This window comes from Condylura cristata, unplaced genomic scaffold (genome assembly GCF_000260355.1).
Source record: "Condylura cristata isolate star-nosed mole 26May11 unplaced genomic scaffold, ConCri1.0 scaffold00008, whole genome shotgun sequence".
Taxonomy (NCBI): Eukaryota; Metazoa; Chordata; class Mammalia; order Eulipotyphla; family Talpidae; genus Condylura; species Condylura cristata.
In genome coordinates, this window is record NW_004567109.1 from 11,895,222 (window position 1) to 11,913,410 (window position 18,189).

Here is an 18,189-nt window from a genome sequence, read left to right on the forward strand (position 1 = left end):
CCTTTGAGTGGCGTGTTGTGCACTGGCAATGGGCCTGGCCAGTAGTCCAGGAAGCATGGCTGGACTGCCTGTGGACATTATTTTATCCATCCCTAGAGGGCTCCAGCAACATGCTTAAAGTAAAGGTGTGATAGGCCAGTAGAAGTTGTAAGAAAGGGGAGGAGAAAATGTGGTACTCTGTGTTGAGATTTTCTGAAGTTAAAGCTTTAGGTCGTTTTCCCAAGGCGTGCACTTCAGTGAAACCTGAGCGAGAGCTGAGGCAGGACTGAGGGGGAGTAGTGAGCAGGGTTACAGTCTTAAGCTGCCTGGCCCTGGGGTGTAAAGCAGGCCCCAGACGCAGACTTCTGCCTAGGGGGTATGGGGCAGTGGAGTGCCTCCCAAGTTGGGGACGCCATTCTCCCTCCTGCAAGAGCAGTTCAGAGGCGGGTAGCTGCGAGCAGCCCGCAGCGGCCGGGGAGGGCTACACTGGCAGGACCACGGGCACTGGCTGGGCACCAAGACAGCATCTATCAGCCACACCAGGGAGGACAGCTCAGCCGCCTGCAAAGCATGCCGTTGCCAGGACAGTGAAAACAATGATTAAAGCGACACTTTGCCATCCTGGAAAGAGGGCTAGGCCTGGAAGTCCAGCTTCATCATGTGCAAATCTGGTGGGGTCAGGCTGGACAAGCTCTGAGGTCTCCTTCCAGGACCAGCTACATAATGTGCCCCAGCCAGTGCAAAATGAAACCGAACTCCTGGTTAAAAAAAGACTAATTTCATGAGGGCAAGAGCTGAATGTTTAAAGCAAGGGCACTGAGTGCTGAGTGGGAGGGCCTGTGTGTGGGTGTAGGCTGTTGTCCAGGAAGCCAGGCTGTCCCAGCAGCTACCTGAAGGCTCTGAAACCAAAACCCTGCAGCCCCGGGGCCAGGCCCAGCAGCTGCGACCCGAGGGTAGAAGCAGGAATTGACCAGGCTTGATGCCATGGAGACCAGGGCTTTGAGCCAGAGGGGCGAATCTGGAATGAATGCGGTCACCCTCAATGCCTCTGGGGTCCTGCCCAATCATCTGCCCCTCTGACCAGCTCACAGATACTGCACCCGTGTGTGTGTGTGTGTGTGTGTGTGTGTGTGTGTGTGTGTGTGTGTGTGTGTGTGTGTGTGTGTGTGTGTGTATAGAAGGAAAGAGACCCACCAGAGGTCTTAGCCAGGAGCGTGACTGTGAAGGGGCACAAGGAAAATGCTAGGTGGGGGAGGATTCTGAATTTCTGCAGTACAGTGGGCATTGTGGGCACCACTAGATGTGGGGACCAAACATTGACACAGTCGGCCCTCGATTTCCAGATCTTTAGACCCGGCCTAAGCTAGGAGAGCAGCAAGCAGGGAGAGCGGCTGCGACACAGGCCAGCAGGACTCTGAGGTCTCCAGGCGGAGTCACGGTTTCCCCACCCACCCCGCCGGAGGGGGCGTGGCCTCGAGGGTGGGCGTGTCCGCTCCTCGCCACGAGCCCCACCCGCCGAGGCCACGCCCCTGCCCGGCGGCCTTCCCAAGCGTGCGGGGGCGTGGCCCGGCGCGCAGCGGCAGAGGACTGCTTCCGGGGGCGGGAGCGGAAGTGAGAGCGGTGGAGGATGGGCTGCCCGCGGCGGTAGGAGGGGCGGTGAGGTGAGTGAGTCCGGGAGCTCCAGTCTGAGGTGAGACAGGTCCGGGGCCGTCCCGGAGTTTGGACGCGGCCTCCCAGCCCGAGAAGACGCGTCCTAGCGACAGGCGCTGCGCGGAGCCCGCGGTGGCCGTCCCGCGCCAGTTCTCGCGGGAGCTGCCGTTGTCCGCCTCGTTTGGCAGGGGGGGAAACTGAGTCCTCGAGGGCTGGCGCCTCGCTGGAGTCCGCCGGCGAACTGTGACAGAGCTACCCCGGAGGCTTCTGCCGCTCCTCGCGCTGTCTGGGGCCCATCCCCGGGCCTGAGGGTCCAAAGGCCGCCCGGGCCGGCGGCGAGAACTTGGCCGACCTTGGCCAGCCGCGGCGGGGGAGGGGAGGCGTGCCCGGGCCGGTCTCCGCGCGGCGCCCCTCGGAGCGGCTGCTGGGGCCGCGCGGGCTGCCGGTCCCGTCTGCTCGGCAAAGTTCCACGGAGCGCGGCGGCCTCCGCGGGCGCCCGGCCCTGGGGCGACGGGCCGGGCCCTGCTCTGGAGGAGCCCTCGGCCTCCTGCGGGAGACCGTGTAAACAGGTCATGACAACGGCCTGGAAAGGGGCCCTGGGAGCAAAGGGGCCCTGGGGGCGCAGCGGTGGTAGCCTACCCGCGGCTCGCTGGCTCTTGGGGGAGGGGCAGCGAGTCGGCGTTCGCCTTCGTTCATTTCTTAACTGAGCAACTGCTTAAGCGCTTTCTGAGAGTCAGGCAGGCCCCGGTGTGCCACAGTGGTCCCCGCCCCTCAGGCCAACTGCACGCTACGCCGTCACCCATGGAGAGGACTCCGATGGAAAGCAGGGTGCTGGGGGTGAGCAGCAGTGCACCTGACTGTCAGGGGAGGCGATGCTTGAGCTGAGCTCTGAAGAAGACAGACTGAGCTTGGTGAGGGCGCTGGGGTTTCAAGCAGAGGAGATGGTGTGCACAAGGGCCCAGTGGGCTGAGCGGGACTGAAGAGCCGGACTCCAGAGTGGCTGGAAGGCAAGAGGAAAGCAGGGCTGACTGGGATACAGGGCCACCCTGGGCAGCCTCTGCGGTGGTGAGTTGGATCTGGGGGCAGTAGAGGACAGGTTGGGCCTGGTTGTGGAGAGCCTTCGCCATCTGAGCCTGGATTTGGTCCTGTTTATGCTATCAAGCCAGTAGTGTTCTAAACATGGGAACATGCTGATAAGCAATGTGTTCCAGAAATATCCCTCTTGAGTGAGGATGAGGCCCAGTTGAGTCTTTAGAGGTAAATGCCGAGAGGACGTGACTAAAGTGACACAGGGAGGCACCAGTACATGTAACTTGGGGCAGGCAGGCATTCGGCACAGGGCCTGGTACAGCGGGGCTTCAGTCAAAGGTTTGAAGGTGCTGAGAGGTTTGAGCCATGCAGGAGGCAGCAGGACTGGACCATACTTCCGGCACTTTCTGCTGGGATGACCGCTGAGTGACCGCAGACAAGTCCTTTCTCCAGCTTCCCTTCCCAGGTGTATCATGAAGCCAGTGATACCGCCTTTCCCACATAGGAGCCCCTCCAGGTTACCAGAAAGAACTGCGCTGGTCAGTTCTGCCTGTTCACGGCCTCCCAGTGACTCCTGAGCCCCACGTTCCCAGTCCTCGTGACTGTCAGCCCCAGCCTACCTTTGCAGTCCATAACCTGTTCTTTACCGCGCTCACCTTCCTGCCCTCCACCTGTGCTATTGCTGTTTTTTCTTCCCGTCCCCTCTGAACTCGCTGTGGGACCTCGGAGCAGTGGGCTGGACTCACTTGGCCACCCCCCTGGCATGCTTCTCTCAAGCAGTGATTACCAGCCTCTGCTAGAATTAGACTCAATCCTGTCTTTTTTGTAGACAGTAAGTTCTTTGAGATCATAGCTTTCTTGCTTCTTTAGACCCTGCAGTGCCCAGCACAGGGCCTGGCACAGTATGGGTATTGTTATGTTTGGTGAACAAGGAATGGCGAGCTCACATGTGGGGCAGCTGTGAAGAATCAAGTCGGGCACCCCCCACCCACCTGCATTAAGCACTTTAAAATCCCATCTCACTGATCGGCCCCTTGGCAGCTCTTCATCTTTTTTAGAGAAGCCAGCATTCAGAAAGGTTAGGTGACTTGCCGAGGGCTACGGAGCCAGTAGATGGCAGAGCATAAACTTTGTCTCCCCCTGTGCCAGCAGACAGAGATTGGCTAAAGTTGGCTGTTCACTACTCTCCTGGCAGAGGCTCAGCAGCGCCCGATTGGGCAGCACATGTAGGGCAAGTGGAGGTGCTTGGGAGCGTGGCTGTGAGGCTTGTAGGTCTGGTGGTGGGCACCTGAGCATGGTGTGGGCCTGCGTAAGTGAGCACACCTGGGCCTGGAGGCGGAGGCTGTCACTCAGGGCCGGCAAGATGGCGGCAAAGACTGGCTAGGAAAGGGAGGCGACCTCGCCAGAGAATGCTCAGGAGTAGAGTTCGCCAGGGCCTGGGAGGCTTGGCAGCCTCCCTGCCTCACCAGCCTGCAGGCTCGCTCCACAGTTGCATAGAAAGAGCATCAAAGCCTGAAAAAGCTACTGTCCTTTACCTTTCTGCCCAAATCTGCCCTGTGCTCACGGCACATGCTGGGCTCTGGCATCTCATCTCCAAGTATGAATCCTGGGTTTGGGTTGTACCTGTGGTCCCGCCTTCCTGTGTGCTTTTTAGCTATCAAAGGGACCTATTTATACCTTTAGCAATTTTACCTCAAGAAACCTAAAGTTACAGGGAAGCTCCCAAGGTCCACCAACCTCACACAGCAAGCCTGGAACAGAACCTTTAAAGGCCTCAATTTAAGGGGCTCAGTAAGCCTTTCTCACTCTTGAAACAACAGAAATCTTGGTATTAGTCATGACTCTGCAGGGCCTGGTCTTGGGCGGCTTGTATAGCAGCCATTAAGTCCCTGTTGTGGGGATTGTTTCACAGGAAGAGAAGTCTGATGTTCCTTAAGATGGCCTGATATGAAGGAGTTACGCCTCCCGCCTCAAGCCCCCCAGAGCTGTCCTGTGGCCCCCTTGTCCCTCAAGTGCAGGAGCTGGTTGAAATGTCGGGAATGGAAGCCAATGTGGTAAGAGGCATTTTGGGGCATGGGGGTGGGGGTGGCCGGGGGAGGAGAACAAGTGCTGAACCTGCTGAAGTTCTGAGACACATGCTGACTGTACCTTGGCAGTAGCAGGTGTCCCCTGAGGTTGCTGGTCAAAGTGCAGGCTGTTGACAGAAAGTGCACTCGTAACTGAGACTCCCTGGGATTGAGGACTCAGTCTCCCTGCCTGAGAGAGGGGAAAGATGGGGACCAGTAGCCTCCAAGGTTGTAACTGTCCTTGTTTCTACTTTAGACCATCCCAATTTGGCAAAACAAGCCTCATGGGGCTGCTCGAAGTGTGGTGAGGAGGATCGGGACCAACCTACCACTGAAGCCATGCCCCCGAGCGTCCTTTGAGGTGAGTATGCAGAAAGGGAGAGTAGAGGCTTAGAATTTTGTCCAGAAATAGTAAATGCTTCTATAGAGCTTGGTCACAAAAACTTCTGATAAACCTGTGACCACACTTCCAGTTTGCCTGTAAATTATCTTAAATCTTTGACACTTGCTAAGTGACTCAGATTTCAGCAGGCTCCAGCAGTCCAGCTTATCAGAGTAACCCAAAGGCCCCTGATGGACCAGATGTCGACTAGCCATGGTTTTTGCTGAGGTGTTTGCCTGCAGTCCTGCTGGTGCAGTCTCTCTTAGTGCCGAGAGAGACTTAGTTAAGCTCTGCTTTTCCTCGTCAGCTCTACACTTGGTCCCTGTAGTGATTCCCTAAGGATATTACCGCCCATCCTCTACCTTCTGACCAAGTCCAGTCACACCTTGACTGGACTACTTCCATCTTAACCCCGTGTAAGGGCTACAAATAGCCACTCTGCAGTGAAGATTCTCTCTAAGCTTGGTCTCTGAGACCTGCTGCAGTGGAAAGCTAAGGAGCATTTATTAGCCCCAGCTGCCTCCCTCTAAGAATAATTATCAGTTCTAGGCCAGATACTTAAGGCTTGTTTGGGGAGCTGAGACAAGAGATACTTCAGCTTTCTGCCACACAGAGACAAATATATGCCTGAAAAGATGTGGGCCCAGGTAGAAAAAGAAATGAGCTTGTATATCAGATGCTGAGTTGTAAAGGAGTTGGATCTGAGTACCAGGGACTCAGTTAAAAATGGGACTAGAGGTGAGGAGGACCGGTGTCCCACAACCCAGATTGCCAGCTTTCCAGCAATGCCTGTGTAGGGTGAGGTGTGAGAGCTAAAGGAAAGTGTAGGTAGGGAGTGAGCAGGAACCTCAGTGGAGGTTGCCCCTGCATTTGGCTGCCACATTACCAGGCCTTTGGCCAGATTGCTACTGGGTAGACAGCCACGGGCAGAGGCTCCCACAGATTAGTACATGTGAGTGTTAGTAATAATTGCTGGTATGTAGTACGCCTTTATATGTGTCAACTCATTTCATGGACAGAAGCGGAGAAACCCTGGCTAATCAGGAAAGCCAGTGGACATTTCCCTAAATGGCCCATCTTAGCAGTAGCACCTGGTCAGTGGATTCCGCATCTGTAGCTGGAGCATCACTTCATTCCTGTGCGGCCCACGCTCCCCATCTAAAACCCAGCTCTGTCAACTCTGACCCACCCACCATCTGTAGCAGGAACTCTGGCTTTAATTCATGTTTAGGTGACTTTGAGAAATTATCCCTGGATAATTATAAAGAAATTGCCATTATTATTTATAGAACTCTTAACTGATTTATTTTTTTAATTTTACCCATATTAAAATATTAAGGAAAGGAAAATAAATTGCTTGTAATCACTCTTAACAACTATTAATGTTTCGGTGTTCCTTTCCATCTTTTTCCAGGTGCATGTTTTTGTTTGTAATTATAGCAAATAGATGACTGAACCCTAATCTTTCATTTAACATAGTGCCACTCAGACTCTGTTCCTTGGTGGTTCATTTTGGTTAAGGGGCTATTGAAAAGAATCCTATTATGATTTCCTTTAGTATAATTATCTTTTCATCTAAATCCTGAAATTGCTCAGTTTATTAAAATGTTGCTAGAACAGTTTGAATCCCAGTTAAGTTAAAGGTGTAAGGAGCTAGGCAGAAACTCCCTGTGGAATGTAACAGATTCTTGATGTCCTTGCATATGTATTCTTACAGCCTGAGATAAGGCGCTTTAGCGGCCATGCCTAATAAAAGGAAACTTGCTAATGCCTCTGAAAACCCCTGCACCTCTAGCCTGTGGTCAGTAACCTGTTTCTTAAAAGGCCAGATAGTATTTTAGACTGTGGGCTATAACAGGCCCCAGCCTTGCTGTAAGTCACTGTTTTGCTTGGCTATAGCAGCCTCATAACTGATCTTCCCCCCTCCCATCCATGTATACACAGCCACCGGAGTATAAGCTTTTGAAACTTAAAATTCCCAGTGATTCAGTACTAATCTTAGAATTAAAGCTCCTAATCCATTTTCCAGCCTCTACCAATTCCTGCCCATCCTGTTCCAGCTATGCCAGACTGTTTGTAATCCCACCAACTCTTGCTGATGATCATATACTCAAGCTGTTTCCACCCAACACCCTCTCCTCCCTGCCCTGAGAAGCCTTCCTAACACTCATTGGCGGGCCAGGTGCCCACTGTAGATGTTTTGTAGTCGTTGCCTCCTCATGATGACATTTGTTGATGAATTCTGCTTCCCCATAGACCCTGCCCAACATCTCTGACCTGTGTCTGAGGGATGTGCCCCCAGTCCCTACTCTGGCTGACATCGCCTGGATTGCTGCAGATGACGAGGAGACATACGCCCGGGTCAGGTAACTGAGGCAGTGGCTGGTCTGAGGGATGGAGAACTACTTCCCAGAGGAAGTGGCAAGCAACAGGGAGTGTGCTTTGTGAAAGGCTGCTGGCATTGAGAGCGCTTCGGGCTCAGAGTGGGAGCAGAACCTGGCTGTGAGAACTGAGATGACAGAATTGTAGCGGGGATACAGCAGCCAGCTGTCTGTGACCTACTCGTCTTTCCCGATCCAGGAGTGATACACGGCCCCTGAGGCACACGTGGAAGCCCAGCCCTCTGATTGTCATGCAGCGCAATGCCTCCGTGCCCAACCTGCGTGGGTCAGAAGAGAGGCTCCTGGCCTTGAAGAAGCCAGCCCTGCCAGCCCTAAGCCGCACCACAGAGCTTCAGGATGAGCTGAGTCACTTGCGAAGCCAGATTGCTAAGATAGTGGCAGCTGATGCAGGTAGGTCCCCAGCCAGGGCCAGCATAGACCAGGCTGTTCTTTTTCCTCTGGCTTTTGCACAGGACAGGGGCGAGGAAAATGGCGGTCCCTGGTAATTCAGGCCCAAAGTTTTGGGGTGCTCTGAAGCCTGACTGTCTTATAGCATTCCTTGGATTATTTCCACCAGCCACTTTGGGTTGATTAGTTTGGTTAGGAACAAAATCTTCACGTAGCCTGTAACCCCAAGCTAATTCCCTCCCTAAGCCACAAAAACCAACATCCTTTAAGTGTCTTTAAGTCTTCCATTAGTCTCAGTGGCTTTCCAATGTGAAATAAGCACTCCCCACCACAAAGCCCCCTTAAGCCCCTTTTCCATTTCCTTATCCTTTCTACCATAGACTACCTCTGTCCCTCCACCTTTTCTCCACCAGTCTGAGAAAAGACACCTTTGCTGTCTGCAGTTAAGGCAGAGCCACTGGAAATGGGTAGACCACCACCTTCACGTATTTCGTTCCCTGGTATGGCAATTGTATCGAGGAATCACACACATTTCTAACTTGTCATCAGTTAAGTTGTTGTTATCCAAAAGACAGCTGAGGTTTATGTGAAAGTAGTGTTTCTTAGAAACTGAGGACAATCTCTAAAGTTTGGGAAACTAAAAGGACTGTTGCCATTCTATTTTGGTTGCACAGTATTTCTTGCAGTCCCTATAGATGTTCCGAGGAGCAGTCAGAAGCACTACCCCCGTTAGAGCAAAGGACATTGTTGCTTTGGTCTGAACACAGGCTATCACCCTTAGCTCATTGAGGAATGGGGAATCTCAGAAGCCAAAGCCTTGATGGGTGGGTTGCTCTGTCCTAGACCACTGCTCAGAGCTGAGTGCTTCCACAGCTCTGAGATTGTGAGGGTCGGGTAGTGCAAGAGCCCTCTACCTGCTTTACAGCTGCCATCCTGGTTGTTCCCTGGGTGCCAGTGTGTCAGCCCCAGAAATAACTGACAGGCAGTAGGGAGAAGCGTTTCCTGCTGGATTTAGTCCCCGTCTCCATCCATGCCTATTGTTTTCTCTTTCAGCTTCGGCCTCATTAACGCCAGATTTCTTATCTCCAGGAAGTTCAAATGTCTCTTCTCCCTTACCTTGTTTTGGATCCTCATTCCACTCTACAACTTCCTTTGTCATTAGTGACATCACCGAGGAGACCGAGGTAGAGGTCCCTGAGCTTCCATCAGTCCCCCTGCTTTGTTCTGCCAGCCCTGAATGTTGCAAACCAGAACACAAAGCTACCTGCAGCTCGTCTGAAGAGGATGACTGCGTCTCTCTGTCCAAGGCCAGCAGCTTTGCAGATATGATGGGGATCCTGAAGGACTTTCACCGGATGAAGCAGAGCCAAGACCTGTAAGTATTCTGATAGAGTTCTGATGCTGTGTACTATATAAGTTGGCTGTGGCCAACAGTCTAGTGGACGGCACCTGCATAATAAGGCCTCAGTGGTAGCCATGTGTTACTTCATTCACAAAGCTTGTTACCTCGCTTGCTGGAGTCCTTGTCTGAGAAAAGAACCTTACATTTGATTGGGGTGATCCAACTGAGGTATTAGGCTAGAGCAGGGATTTTATAAGACTTGTCTACTCCCAACTCTGGACCACTGGGGGGACCATCATCACTTCATTTCTCATGCTGCTAGTTATAGTAACCCTATACTTCACCCTTCATTGTGTGCTACGTAACAATTTGGTATCTCAGATTGGTACTTTCTGGTGAAAGAGTTTCATGAAGTGGGGAGTTTCTAAATAGTGGGGCTCACTATATAAATCACTGACACAAATTTAGAGTTGAGAATAAGACTTTTGAAACTTCAGTGGTTCATAAGCCAGGCTGCTCATCAAAATTACTCCAATTTCTTAAAGATACACTAAAATAAAAACTCCATCCTCCACAAACAAGGAATAGAGTTCTTGGTGTTTCTGACAGGATTGTGAGGGAATCTGGGAAATACCTACCTTGAGAAATTTATGTAGAGCTCTAGCCAGAGGGACCCCCCCCTGCCCATCACCACTACCTTGCAGTGTTTCTCCAGACAACCACCTATAGGGGAGTACCCCAGGAGGTTGTCTAAAGGCCAGGTTATGCAGCTTTATTAATGAAGATAAATGCTATTTGGGGATCAGGGGCCCTCTCACAAGTGAGTTCTTAAAGGGAAGCTTGTTTGTTCAAGAATCGAGTTTTTTGTTAAGAGTTGTTTATGCATACAAGAACTGGGGTATAGGCCAGAGGTGTGAGGGAGTGAATGGAATCAACAGAAGGCAGTAAGCAGAATAGGCAGATCAACTGAAATACACTAAGAGGAGCAGCAGATAAGACAGGAGAGGTCTGCTGCACCATGTGGATCAGCTCCCTGGCTGGGGATCAAACTTTTGCAGTGGCTGGCGATAACTTAACAGCACTGAAACTTTAACCCCTATACCACCAGGGGAGCCCCAAAGTTTAGTAATCGTTCTTGGCTCATAACTAGCCTATCAACTAGTAAAACGCCTTTCACGGCCCTCCCTGGTGGTGCAGCGGGTTAAAGCACAGCACTAAGAAGCTTAAGCCACTTCCGCATGAGTTCGATCCCCGCCTGCCCTGGAGGTGACCACATGGTGTGGCAGACCTCTCCTGGCCCGCCCACTGCTCCCCTCAGCAGTGTACTTTGATCATCTGCCTGTTCTGCTCCCTACTCTGTCTCTGGTGAATCCTCTCACCCTCTACATCTCTGGCCTGTACCCCAGTATGTATGAATAAATAAATCTTTTTTTTAAAAAGTGCCTTTCACTAGAATTTTAAGCAGCTGTTTTCCAGATATCTAGGATACTGTTATGATGCACCAGGTATTATAGAACCTACCCCAATCTGGAGTTGATTTTTGTTCCCACAGGTACCTTACGACATAAATGTTTTACTATAAATAGTAGACTTCCTATTAAAGATCTCATAGCTCCCTGATGTAGCAAGGTACTGAGGATTTCTTACTTCCCTCCCTCTCTTTTTTCCCCAGAACTACAAAAGGTCAGAATAGCCAGGAGTCACTACTCACTTGCCCTGATGACCTGGGTAGTGAGATCTCAGCAGCAGGTGAAAACAAGTCTATGAGGCCAGCTCTTAACTGGGTGATGCTGCTTGACTTGGTTCATTTTTTCTGTAGCCATTCAGGAAGTAGCAAAACATCCTATAACCAACTAGTGGCTTCTGACTCTGGCTTCACAGCTTACTGGCTGAGTGACTAGGCAAATTGTATAACCTTTTTGTGCTTCAGTTTCCTCATGTGTAAAAGAATTCTATCTACTCACTTTACAGGATTGTTAGGATTAATAAAATAATGCATTCAAAGACCCAGAACACAGAATAAGTACTTAATAAGCTATTATTTTATCTCCAGGACTCGGAGTTTACTGAAGGAGGAAGACCCTGCCATTCTTATCTCTGAGGTCCTAAGGAAGAAGTTTGCTTTGAAGGAAGAAGATATCAGTAGAAAAGGAAACTGATAACACTCAGCTCTGCAAACTCAAGTCTCATGCTCCTGGAATTCCTTCAATAGCTGCCTTCCTCACCGCAGGTGTTTCCGCCTCTCTATTAGAAATCTTCTGCAACAGTCTTGCTGAAAACTGTAGAGCTTAGACTGAAAAAGATGAGCAGGATTATGTTTCCCACACATGAGACTCTAACAAACTAAAACCTGTTTGAGTTGAGACATTTGTTACAGATAAATGTGTTGGTTGGAATCTCTCAGCCTAAAGGGTGAGATAGAAATTTCTGGTTTTTCCTTACCCCTGTGTGAAAACTAGGTCCTAACGAATGACTTACTTCACTGCATTATCCCATAAATGGTCTCACTGGACACTTTGTGCTCAGCTATCACTCTCAGTGGCTTCCTTGCAGCAGAGCTGAGGGGAAGGGGCTATAACTGTTTTATGTACTTGTTCACAGGGCAGGGAAAATCTTACGCTGCTCCATCATACTTTGACCAATACCCAGCAATCACCCTCTTCCCTGTCCAACACCTAGGTGTAGTGGTAAGGCCACTGGAGCAGCTGGGAGGCCTGGCTATTTTTTTCTTAAATGTATTTTGTAATACTGTACAACCAAATCTACCCTCCAAGGCCCTGGGGCCTCATCCGTTCCACTCATTGAAAAAACTTTCTCTTTCATGGACTTCAGCTTAAGACCAGCAGGAAAGAGAAACGGAGGGAAGAGCATATCATCCTCCGGCCCTTGACTGCTGCTTTGGTTTGGGGCCAAGGTTTGTACCTGCCACACCATGCATGACTCAGATGCCCTCAGGTCCCGTTCTCTACAGTATGTATCCTGTGTGTTTGGGTTGAAGCACTACCTGACATTAAAGAAAGCACTTGGAGAGCTCTGCTGTGTCCATCTCTGAGTTGTGATCACCCAGTATATTCTGCCCCCAGCTATAAGACTGCTGTTAAAGATATACTGTTACAAACAAGTTCCTGCCTTCATAAGAGAAAACTTACCAAGGGAGCCTCTTGTCCATTTATGTAAAGATTCTGCCCTATGCTCTTAAAGCAGTTCCATCTTATAACTTGAAAGCTGTGTAAGCGCCTCTTCCATACCACACCTGCAACACGGGAAGCTGCCACCTGGTGGTGGCACATCAGGTAGAACACAGGTCAAATTAGATTCATGCTGAGATTGGGCCCAAGACAATGACAGCAGACTGTTAAAATGTTCCTTTTTCAAAAATAAAATTGGTAATGTTTTAATTACCATCAGAGCCAGCTTTGTAAACAGTCATTTATTTGGATTCAGTTTTACAAAGGGAGTTCTCTCCAACCTTGTAGAAGAGTGATCTAATCACATCTAGATTGCTGTATTTCTAGAGAGATGTTTAAACAGTGTATGAATTTAAAATAAAATTACCACAAAACCCTACCATCGTTCTACCTACCTCTCTGCCCCTGTACATCTGGGTCCAGGAGACTTGCCTCATCTCTCAGTTACCAGGAGTGATGGCCTAGGTTTAGGGTGTGTGGATAAGATTACTGCTAGGTTAAATACACATCCTTAAACACTGTCCCAGTCTTCCCCACCCACTCCCCCCGCCCTCCTAAATCTAAAGGGCAAAGCAGTAGCCCTTGTGCAAACTGAGTAATGGAGAGCTAAGTACCTGCCCTGCCTCACTGCTCACTATGGATCAGTCAGTGAACTTAACCACCATCTCTTCCTCAGGGCAAGACATAAGGCCAAATTGCCCTAAGAGGTGGCACCATCTAGCTTGTTTCCATGAAGAAAGCACTCAACGACAGCTTCATCCCATGCCTCCCTCTCACCCACACTTAACCACCCCAAGATATTTCCCTATATGTCAGTCATTCTAAGGTACTTTTAGAATGAAGCCTTCAAAAATGCATTCCGACTTGGTGCCTAATGACTTGATTACCTTCAGAATCCTGGGTAAAGAGCAAATCAGAATGTGGATTTAATTGAGTGGACATATCCTGGTGTTGAGCCTGAAGGTTGTCAGGAGACTGCCCGACGCCCTGAGTCTGGACGTTGGTTACATCTTGGAAAGGAGCTCTAGAATGATGAGCAATGACCCGCTGGCCCTGAGAATCCTCAGTGAAAAGCTGGCTCCAGCAGTCCCTATTGTTTTCACTGTCCCAGGTAAACCCAGAGATGGGACAAGGGCTTTGTTTTGCTGATTCTGTGTTTTCTCCACTCCAGGAGTCCCCATGTGTTGTAAGAACAGGGGCCTGCCTATTTTCTTTGATGGACATTTTTTCTACTTTCGTCCTGTCCAAAAGTTGATAGTCCTTGCACCTAGGAGGTATAATTTGTCTCTCCACACCCTGACAGTTCTTTTCCTTGTACCTATGAAGCCATTTCCTTTTCTGAGAAGACTCCATCTCTCCCTCCTTTTGGTCCAGAGCACAAGAACTTTCCAAATCTTGGGTGAAGGAACAAGCCAGTGAAGCTTTACTTTTCCCAGTACAGACTAAGGTGTCAGGCTCCGACAAAGGCAGCGCAGTCAAAAATGGGGTCCCCGTTCTGTGGTGGCCAGAAGCCTGGAGGGAATGAAGAGAAAGCCCAGGTTCGTGGATGTCCGCAGGGGTTGAAGTGGCCAGCGGGGTCCCTATGCCCTCGACTGGGTGATGTAGCTGATGCATAGCTTTAGCATCTTCGTTGTTCTGTCTCTCTCTAAGAGATGGAACGTTCCTCTTGTCACCACCATTTGTTTTTCCTGTTAAAATAGACATAAACAAATCACAATGTGCAGGAAGACTGCCCCGAGCAGGATTTCGTTGGCTCTGAACTCAGCATCAGTACTATTACTACTTAGTGCAGGGGTCTCCAGCACTACACTTACCTTGTAGTTGATCTTTCTAGCTTTCAAGCTCTGTTCTTTCCTGAATGACCTTTCTAACACAGATCTTATATTCCCTCAAATATATGTTTGCTTTCTGTGACCTATAACATGAAGCATGGTGCAATCAGACTGAGATCTATTTTCCCAGCTGAATTTTCATATGTGGGGTTTGCTTTAATAAAGGGTACATTAAGTTTTGTTTTTGTTGTTTATTATGGTTTCTGCTAAACAGTGACCCTGGCCAGATACATACTCCTGAACATTACCTTTGAGAAACATGCTCAACACAATATTTCTGTAAGACCTCCTCAAAGATTACATTAACCACTCAACTCCAAGACATATTCTGGTAGTGGTGTTAAATTCCCCTACCCCCCAAACATTTCATAAGAAAAGGAATAATAAAGGATGCCATTATCTGATAATAAAAGCAAAAATAATTTTAATTTTTAAAAAAAAGTTACTAGTGTTAACCTGTTCATTTTATCAGGCATGAAATGGGTCCTATTCTGCCTTATTCCCCTATTAAACTATAAGCACCGATTATCCAACAAGAATTATATGACAGAACTGTTTAGTAAGAGTTGTCAACTTTGAATTCAAGAACAAAGCATACCAGAATTTTGAAATAAAAGATGTCCGTGTTACTTCAAACAAAAATTCTAAGTTTGTGTTTGCAGCGTGTGTTGAGGGAGGGTACATTTTGAAGGTTTATGCAAAGCAAGCCTGGGTACTGCACCAAGAGTTAAGAACTCTCCTGCCAATAGCCTCTAAGTGGCAGGAACCGGCTCTCAGTCCCAGCCTGCTCTGAAGCAGGCGAGCAAAGAATTGCTAAAGTACGAAACACAAGCCAACTTTATGCCAACCTTTCAAGAATAAAGCATCTCTGAACCCTGATTAATTTGAGAAGCTTCATAGAAAAGTATCAATTGTCAGTCTTTTATAGACTATTCACTGTAGCCAGTCCAAGATATATACCTAATTAATGGCAGGGCAGCTTCCCAGTGCATCCCAATTCCCCAAGAATACCTTTCTTCACTGCTCTGTCGGGGAATACAGACACTTAATATTAGACTGAGCAAAGAGGCTGAGAAAATTATTATAAAAACATACAGGTAGGTAGCTAGATAAGATAGACAGTCAAGAGGGATGATTTCTTGTATAACCTCTTCTAGTAAGACAGCTAAATTTACCTTAGTGTCACTTCTCAAAAATGTACCAGTTTGAAAAAAATGCACACGTCTCTTTGCTCCATGGGAGCCCCCAGAATGGTCACCATACCTGACTGCAAAGTGAAGAAGGAAGCAATGTTGGTCTGCCGGATGCCTGCAGATGGAGTTGTTCTTTGAGTAAAGGAAATCTTAGGCTCTCTCTCTCCAGGAAACAGTGTTAGCAGTTTGGCGCCTGGCTTGACTAAATGTGTCTGAGAGTGGGAGAGAAAAAGAATAACACGATCTCTTACTATCGGAACGGTGGCCGAAAGGAGCAATTCAGTAAGCACCGGTGACACTCGGAGCCGCACTGGATCCGTGGATTCCACTCACGTCCCGGCCTCCAGGGAGTCTGTGCTGTACATCACCTTCTACCATCGCCTTCCACACTAATGGTGCTTGTTTTTCTCAGGACTCATGTCTTCCAACTACAGCCCAATCTTTCTGTCACCAGTGGAATACAGTAAGATGGCTAACCTAACAGGATTTGTTGAGAAACTTCAGGGACAGTGTTTGCTCACTCATACTGAAAGATGCTGACTCTATTCTGGCAGCAGTTGGCACATCTGCAATCGTGTTCATGGAGTGGTGGAGAGCAAGGCTCCAGTGTCACAATCACACCACCTGAATTCATTCAGTCACAACTCTGCCACTGCCACACGTGGCTGTGTGAGCCTCTGCAAGCTGCTTAATCTGTATCTCATCCTCCTGTTTGGGACATTAATAGTCCCTACCGCAGAGGGCAGCCGCTGAAGATCTGGTGAGTTAATTCACATGAACGGTGTCTACAGTCCTGGCACACGGGCGCACTCAGTCAGTCTGCCATTGTTAAGAGGGGGAGCAATGATGCACTTGCATTTCAGAGCCTTTATACCGCAGAGTGTGAAATGAACAGAGAAGTGTGGACAGTGATTTTTGTTAGCTAACTATAATCCCTCATTTAGTATGACTTGCTTTTATTTCCATTTGCTTGTATGGAATGACACAAAAGTAGGGAGAACAAGATTCAACTTGGCTGTGAAAGCCAAAGAAATGGGATTTGCCAATATTCATGCTGACACTGAGTCCTAATTACTAATTCTAACCTTAATGTGGCTTCATTTTTACACTTGAAAGCTAAAATGTAATTTTAAATGGTTAAAAGAAAGAAACACTCTCTTCAATACACATTATGACTTGTAGTATTGGTACAGTTCTTTCCCTTCCTTCATACAAAACTAGGGAACCAGTAAAGGTACGTAACTGACTCCAGACAGTGGGCAAAGGCACTGCTGGACTCTGATCCCTGTGACTAGGAGGAGCAAACACCGCGGGCAGCTGGCAGCTGGCAGCCCACAATGTACAGAGCACGCAGGCAGATCACTGCATTCTTGGAGAACTGATTCGAGAAAGAATGGAATTTGGGGAAGCTGAGAAGGGAGGATTTACAGCACAAAGAACTACATCCAGAAATCTACACAGGGAGTCCTGCAGTATATTAGTGAATACTAAGCTACACATGTGTTAGGAGGCACCCCATGAACTCAAAGAAATCCCAGGAACTGTTGAACAATTTCAACAGTTGAAATTGAACAATTTGGTGAGCGCAGAGAAGAACGATCTCTTGAATACCAGTAGCATTCAATGAAGTTCTTAGTATCACTCCTGAGCAGTAGCACTAAATTAGCTCCAGAGCAAAAGTTATTTCAAACCTGTCCTAACAAAGTTTAAAAGCAAGCACAGAAAGTAGCAAGCTGATTAGCAAGTAACTACTTACCAAAACAAATTTCAATATTCCTTAAAGACAAGAAAAAATCCCAATACCCAGCAATGTAGCACACATGTTTTGTACTGCTGTAAAAAATGACTGTGGTGTGAAGCAAATAAGAATCCATAATGGGGGAAGGAGTCAGGTACTAGAACAGACCCAGAAGTGTCAGGGAGGGCATGAGCAGACAATTTACAACTGTTACTATAAATATGCTCAAAGGTTTAAAGGAAAATGACAGAAATGAAATTCACTGGATGAACTTAATGCAAGATCAGACAAGGGGGAAAAAATAACAGTAAACCTGAAGACACAGCAACATAAACTGTCCAAAATGATCTGCTGAATATCAAGTACACATGTAATTACAGTTCAAAAATCAATGTGAAAAGGGGACAGAAATTACACTTGAAGAAATAATGGCCAAAATTGTTCCAATTTTGATGAAAACTACAAACTAAGTCCTTTTCAAAAATGGTGTGTACAAGTCTCCCACTGCACATCTTCGTACAGAGTGACCAGTGCGGGTGACCATGCTGCTCCCCTCCAAACCTCCTCTCGAGCGATGAGGTCCTGTTCCCTCTCCTCGGACCTGGGAAGACAGTGTGACTGCCTGACCATTAAAGTATGGTGGAAGTAACACCTCATGATTTCCAAAGCTAGGTCATTGCTCTCAGGATACTGTGCAAGCTGGCCACCACTGCTGCGAAGCCCAAGCAGGACCATGGCTCTCTAAATGTTATGGGAGACACATCCTCGATGTGTGATGCAATGTGAGCTGGTGTGTCCCGGAGTCAACTGCCAACAGGGATGTGAGTGCAGAAACTTCCCACACCAAGAAGCAACTCTCAGACTCTAAAAATTCAACTCAATTCTCACACTACCGACTGGAGAGAGCATCAGCTTCCACAGGTTAAGGATTCAGTTTTGGCACCGCCCTCCACCTGAGACTGGTCACAACTCCCAGGAAGTCCTTGCTATGGCCAACCAGC

The 18,189-nt window shown here is 48.6% G+C and overlaps 2 protein-coding genes across 5 annotated transcripts in view; one reads left to right on the forward strand and one right to left on the reverse strand.

Annotated features, from left to right (window-relative positions):
• The first annotated feature begins 1,581 nt into the window (after positions 1 to 1,581).
• Positions 1,582 to 12,268, forward strand: MTFR1L (mitochondrial fission regulator 1-like). 4 transcript variants are annotated; one of them, XM_012722591.1, is made up of 7 exons: positions 1,582 to 1,640; positions 4,571 to 4,712; positions 4,981 to 5,085; positions 7,363 to 7,472; positions 7,687 to 7,898; positions 8,949 to 9,270; positions 11,291 to 12,268. In XM_012722591.1, exons 2-7 carry the CDS (start codon positions 4,689 to 4,691, stop codon positions 11,394 to 11,396), a joined length of 879 nt encoding a protein of 292 aa, XP_012578045.1. In that variant the 5' UTR covers positions 1,582 to 1,640; positions 4,571 to 4,688; the 3' UTR covers positions 11,397 to 12,268. The 4 variants fall into 4 exon arrangements, with proteins under 4 accessions (XP_012578045.1, XP_012578046.1, XP_012578047.1 ...); XM_012722592.1 differs by having other exon boundaries at positions 1,630 to 1,669; XM_012722593.1 differs by lacking the exon at positions 1,582 to 1,640 and adding an exon at positions 2,169 to 2,466.
• AUNIP (aurora kinase A and ninein interacting protein) overlaps positions 12,159 to 18,189 on the reverse strand; it is a 14,660-nt gene continuing 8,629 nt past the window's right edge. The window contains exons 2-3 of the mRNA XM_012722590.1: positions 15,521 to 15,662; positions 12,159 to 14,113 (exon numbers count right to left, since the gene is read on the reverse strand). Coding sequence (XP_012578044.1) covers positions 13,272 to 14,113; positions 15,521 to 15,662 — 984 coding nt within the window. The 3' untranslated portion in view covers positions 12,159 to 13,271. The remainder of the gene's footprint in view (positions 14,114 to 15,520; positions 15,663 to 18,189) is intronic.

Coding starts and splice junctions, on each gene's coding strand:
- MTFR1L (XM_012722591.1), top strand. CDS start 4,689: ATGTCGGGAATGGAAGCCAATGTG. Junction 4,713..4,980: donor CGGGAATGGAAGCCAATGTG/GTAAGAGGCATT, acceptor TTTCTACTTTAG/ACCATCCCAATTTGGCAAAA. Junction 5,086..7,362: donor GCCCCCGAGCGTCCTTTGAG/GTGAGTATGCAG, acceptor GCTTCCCCATAG/ACCCTGCCCAACATCTCTGA.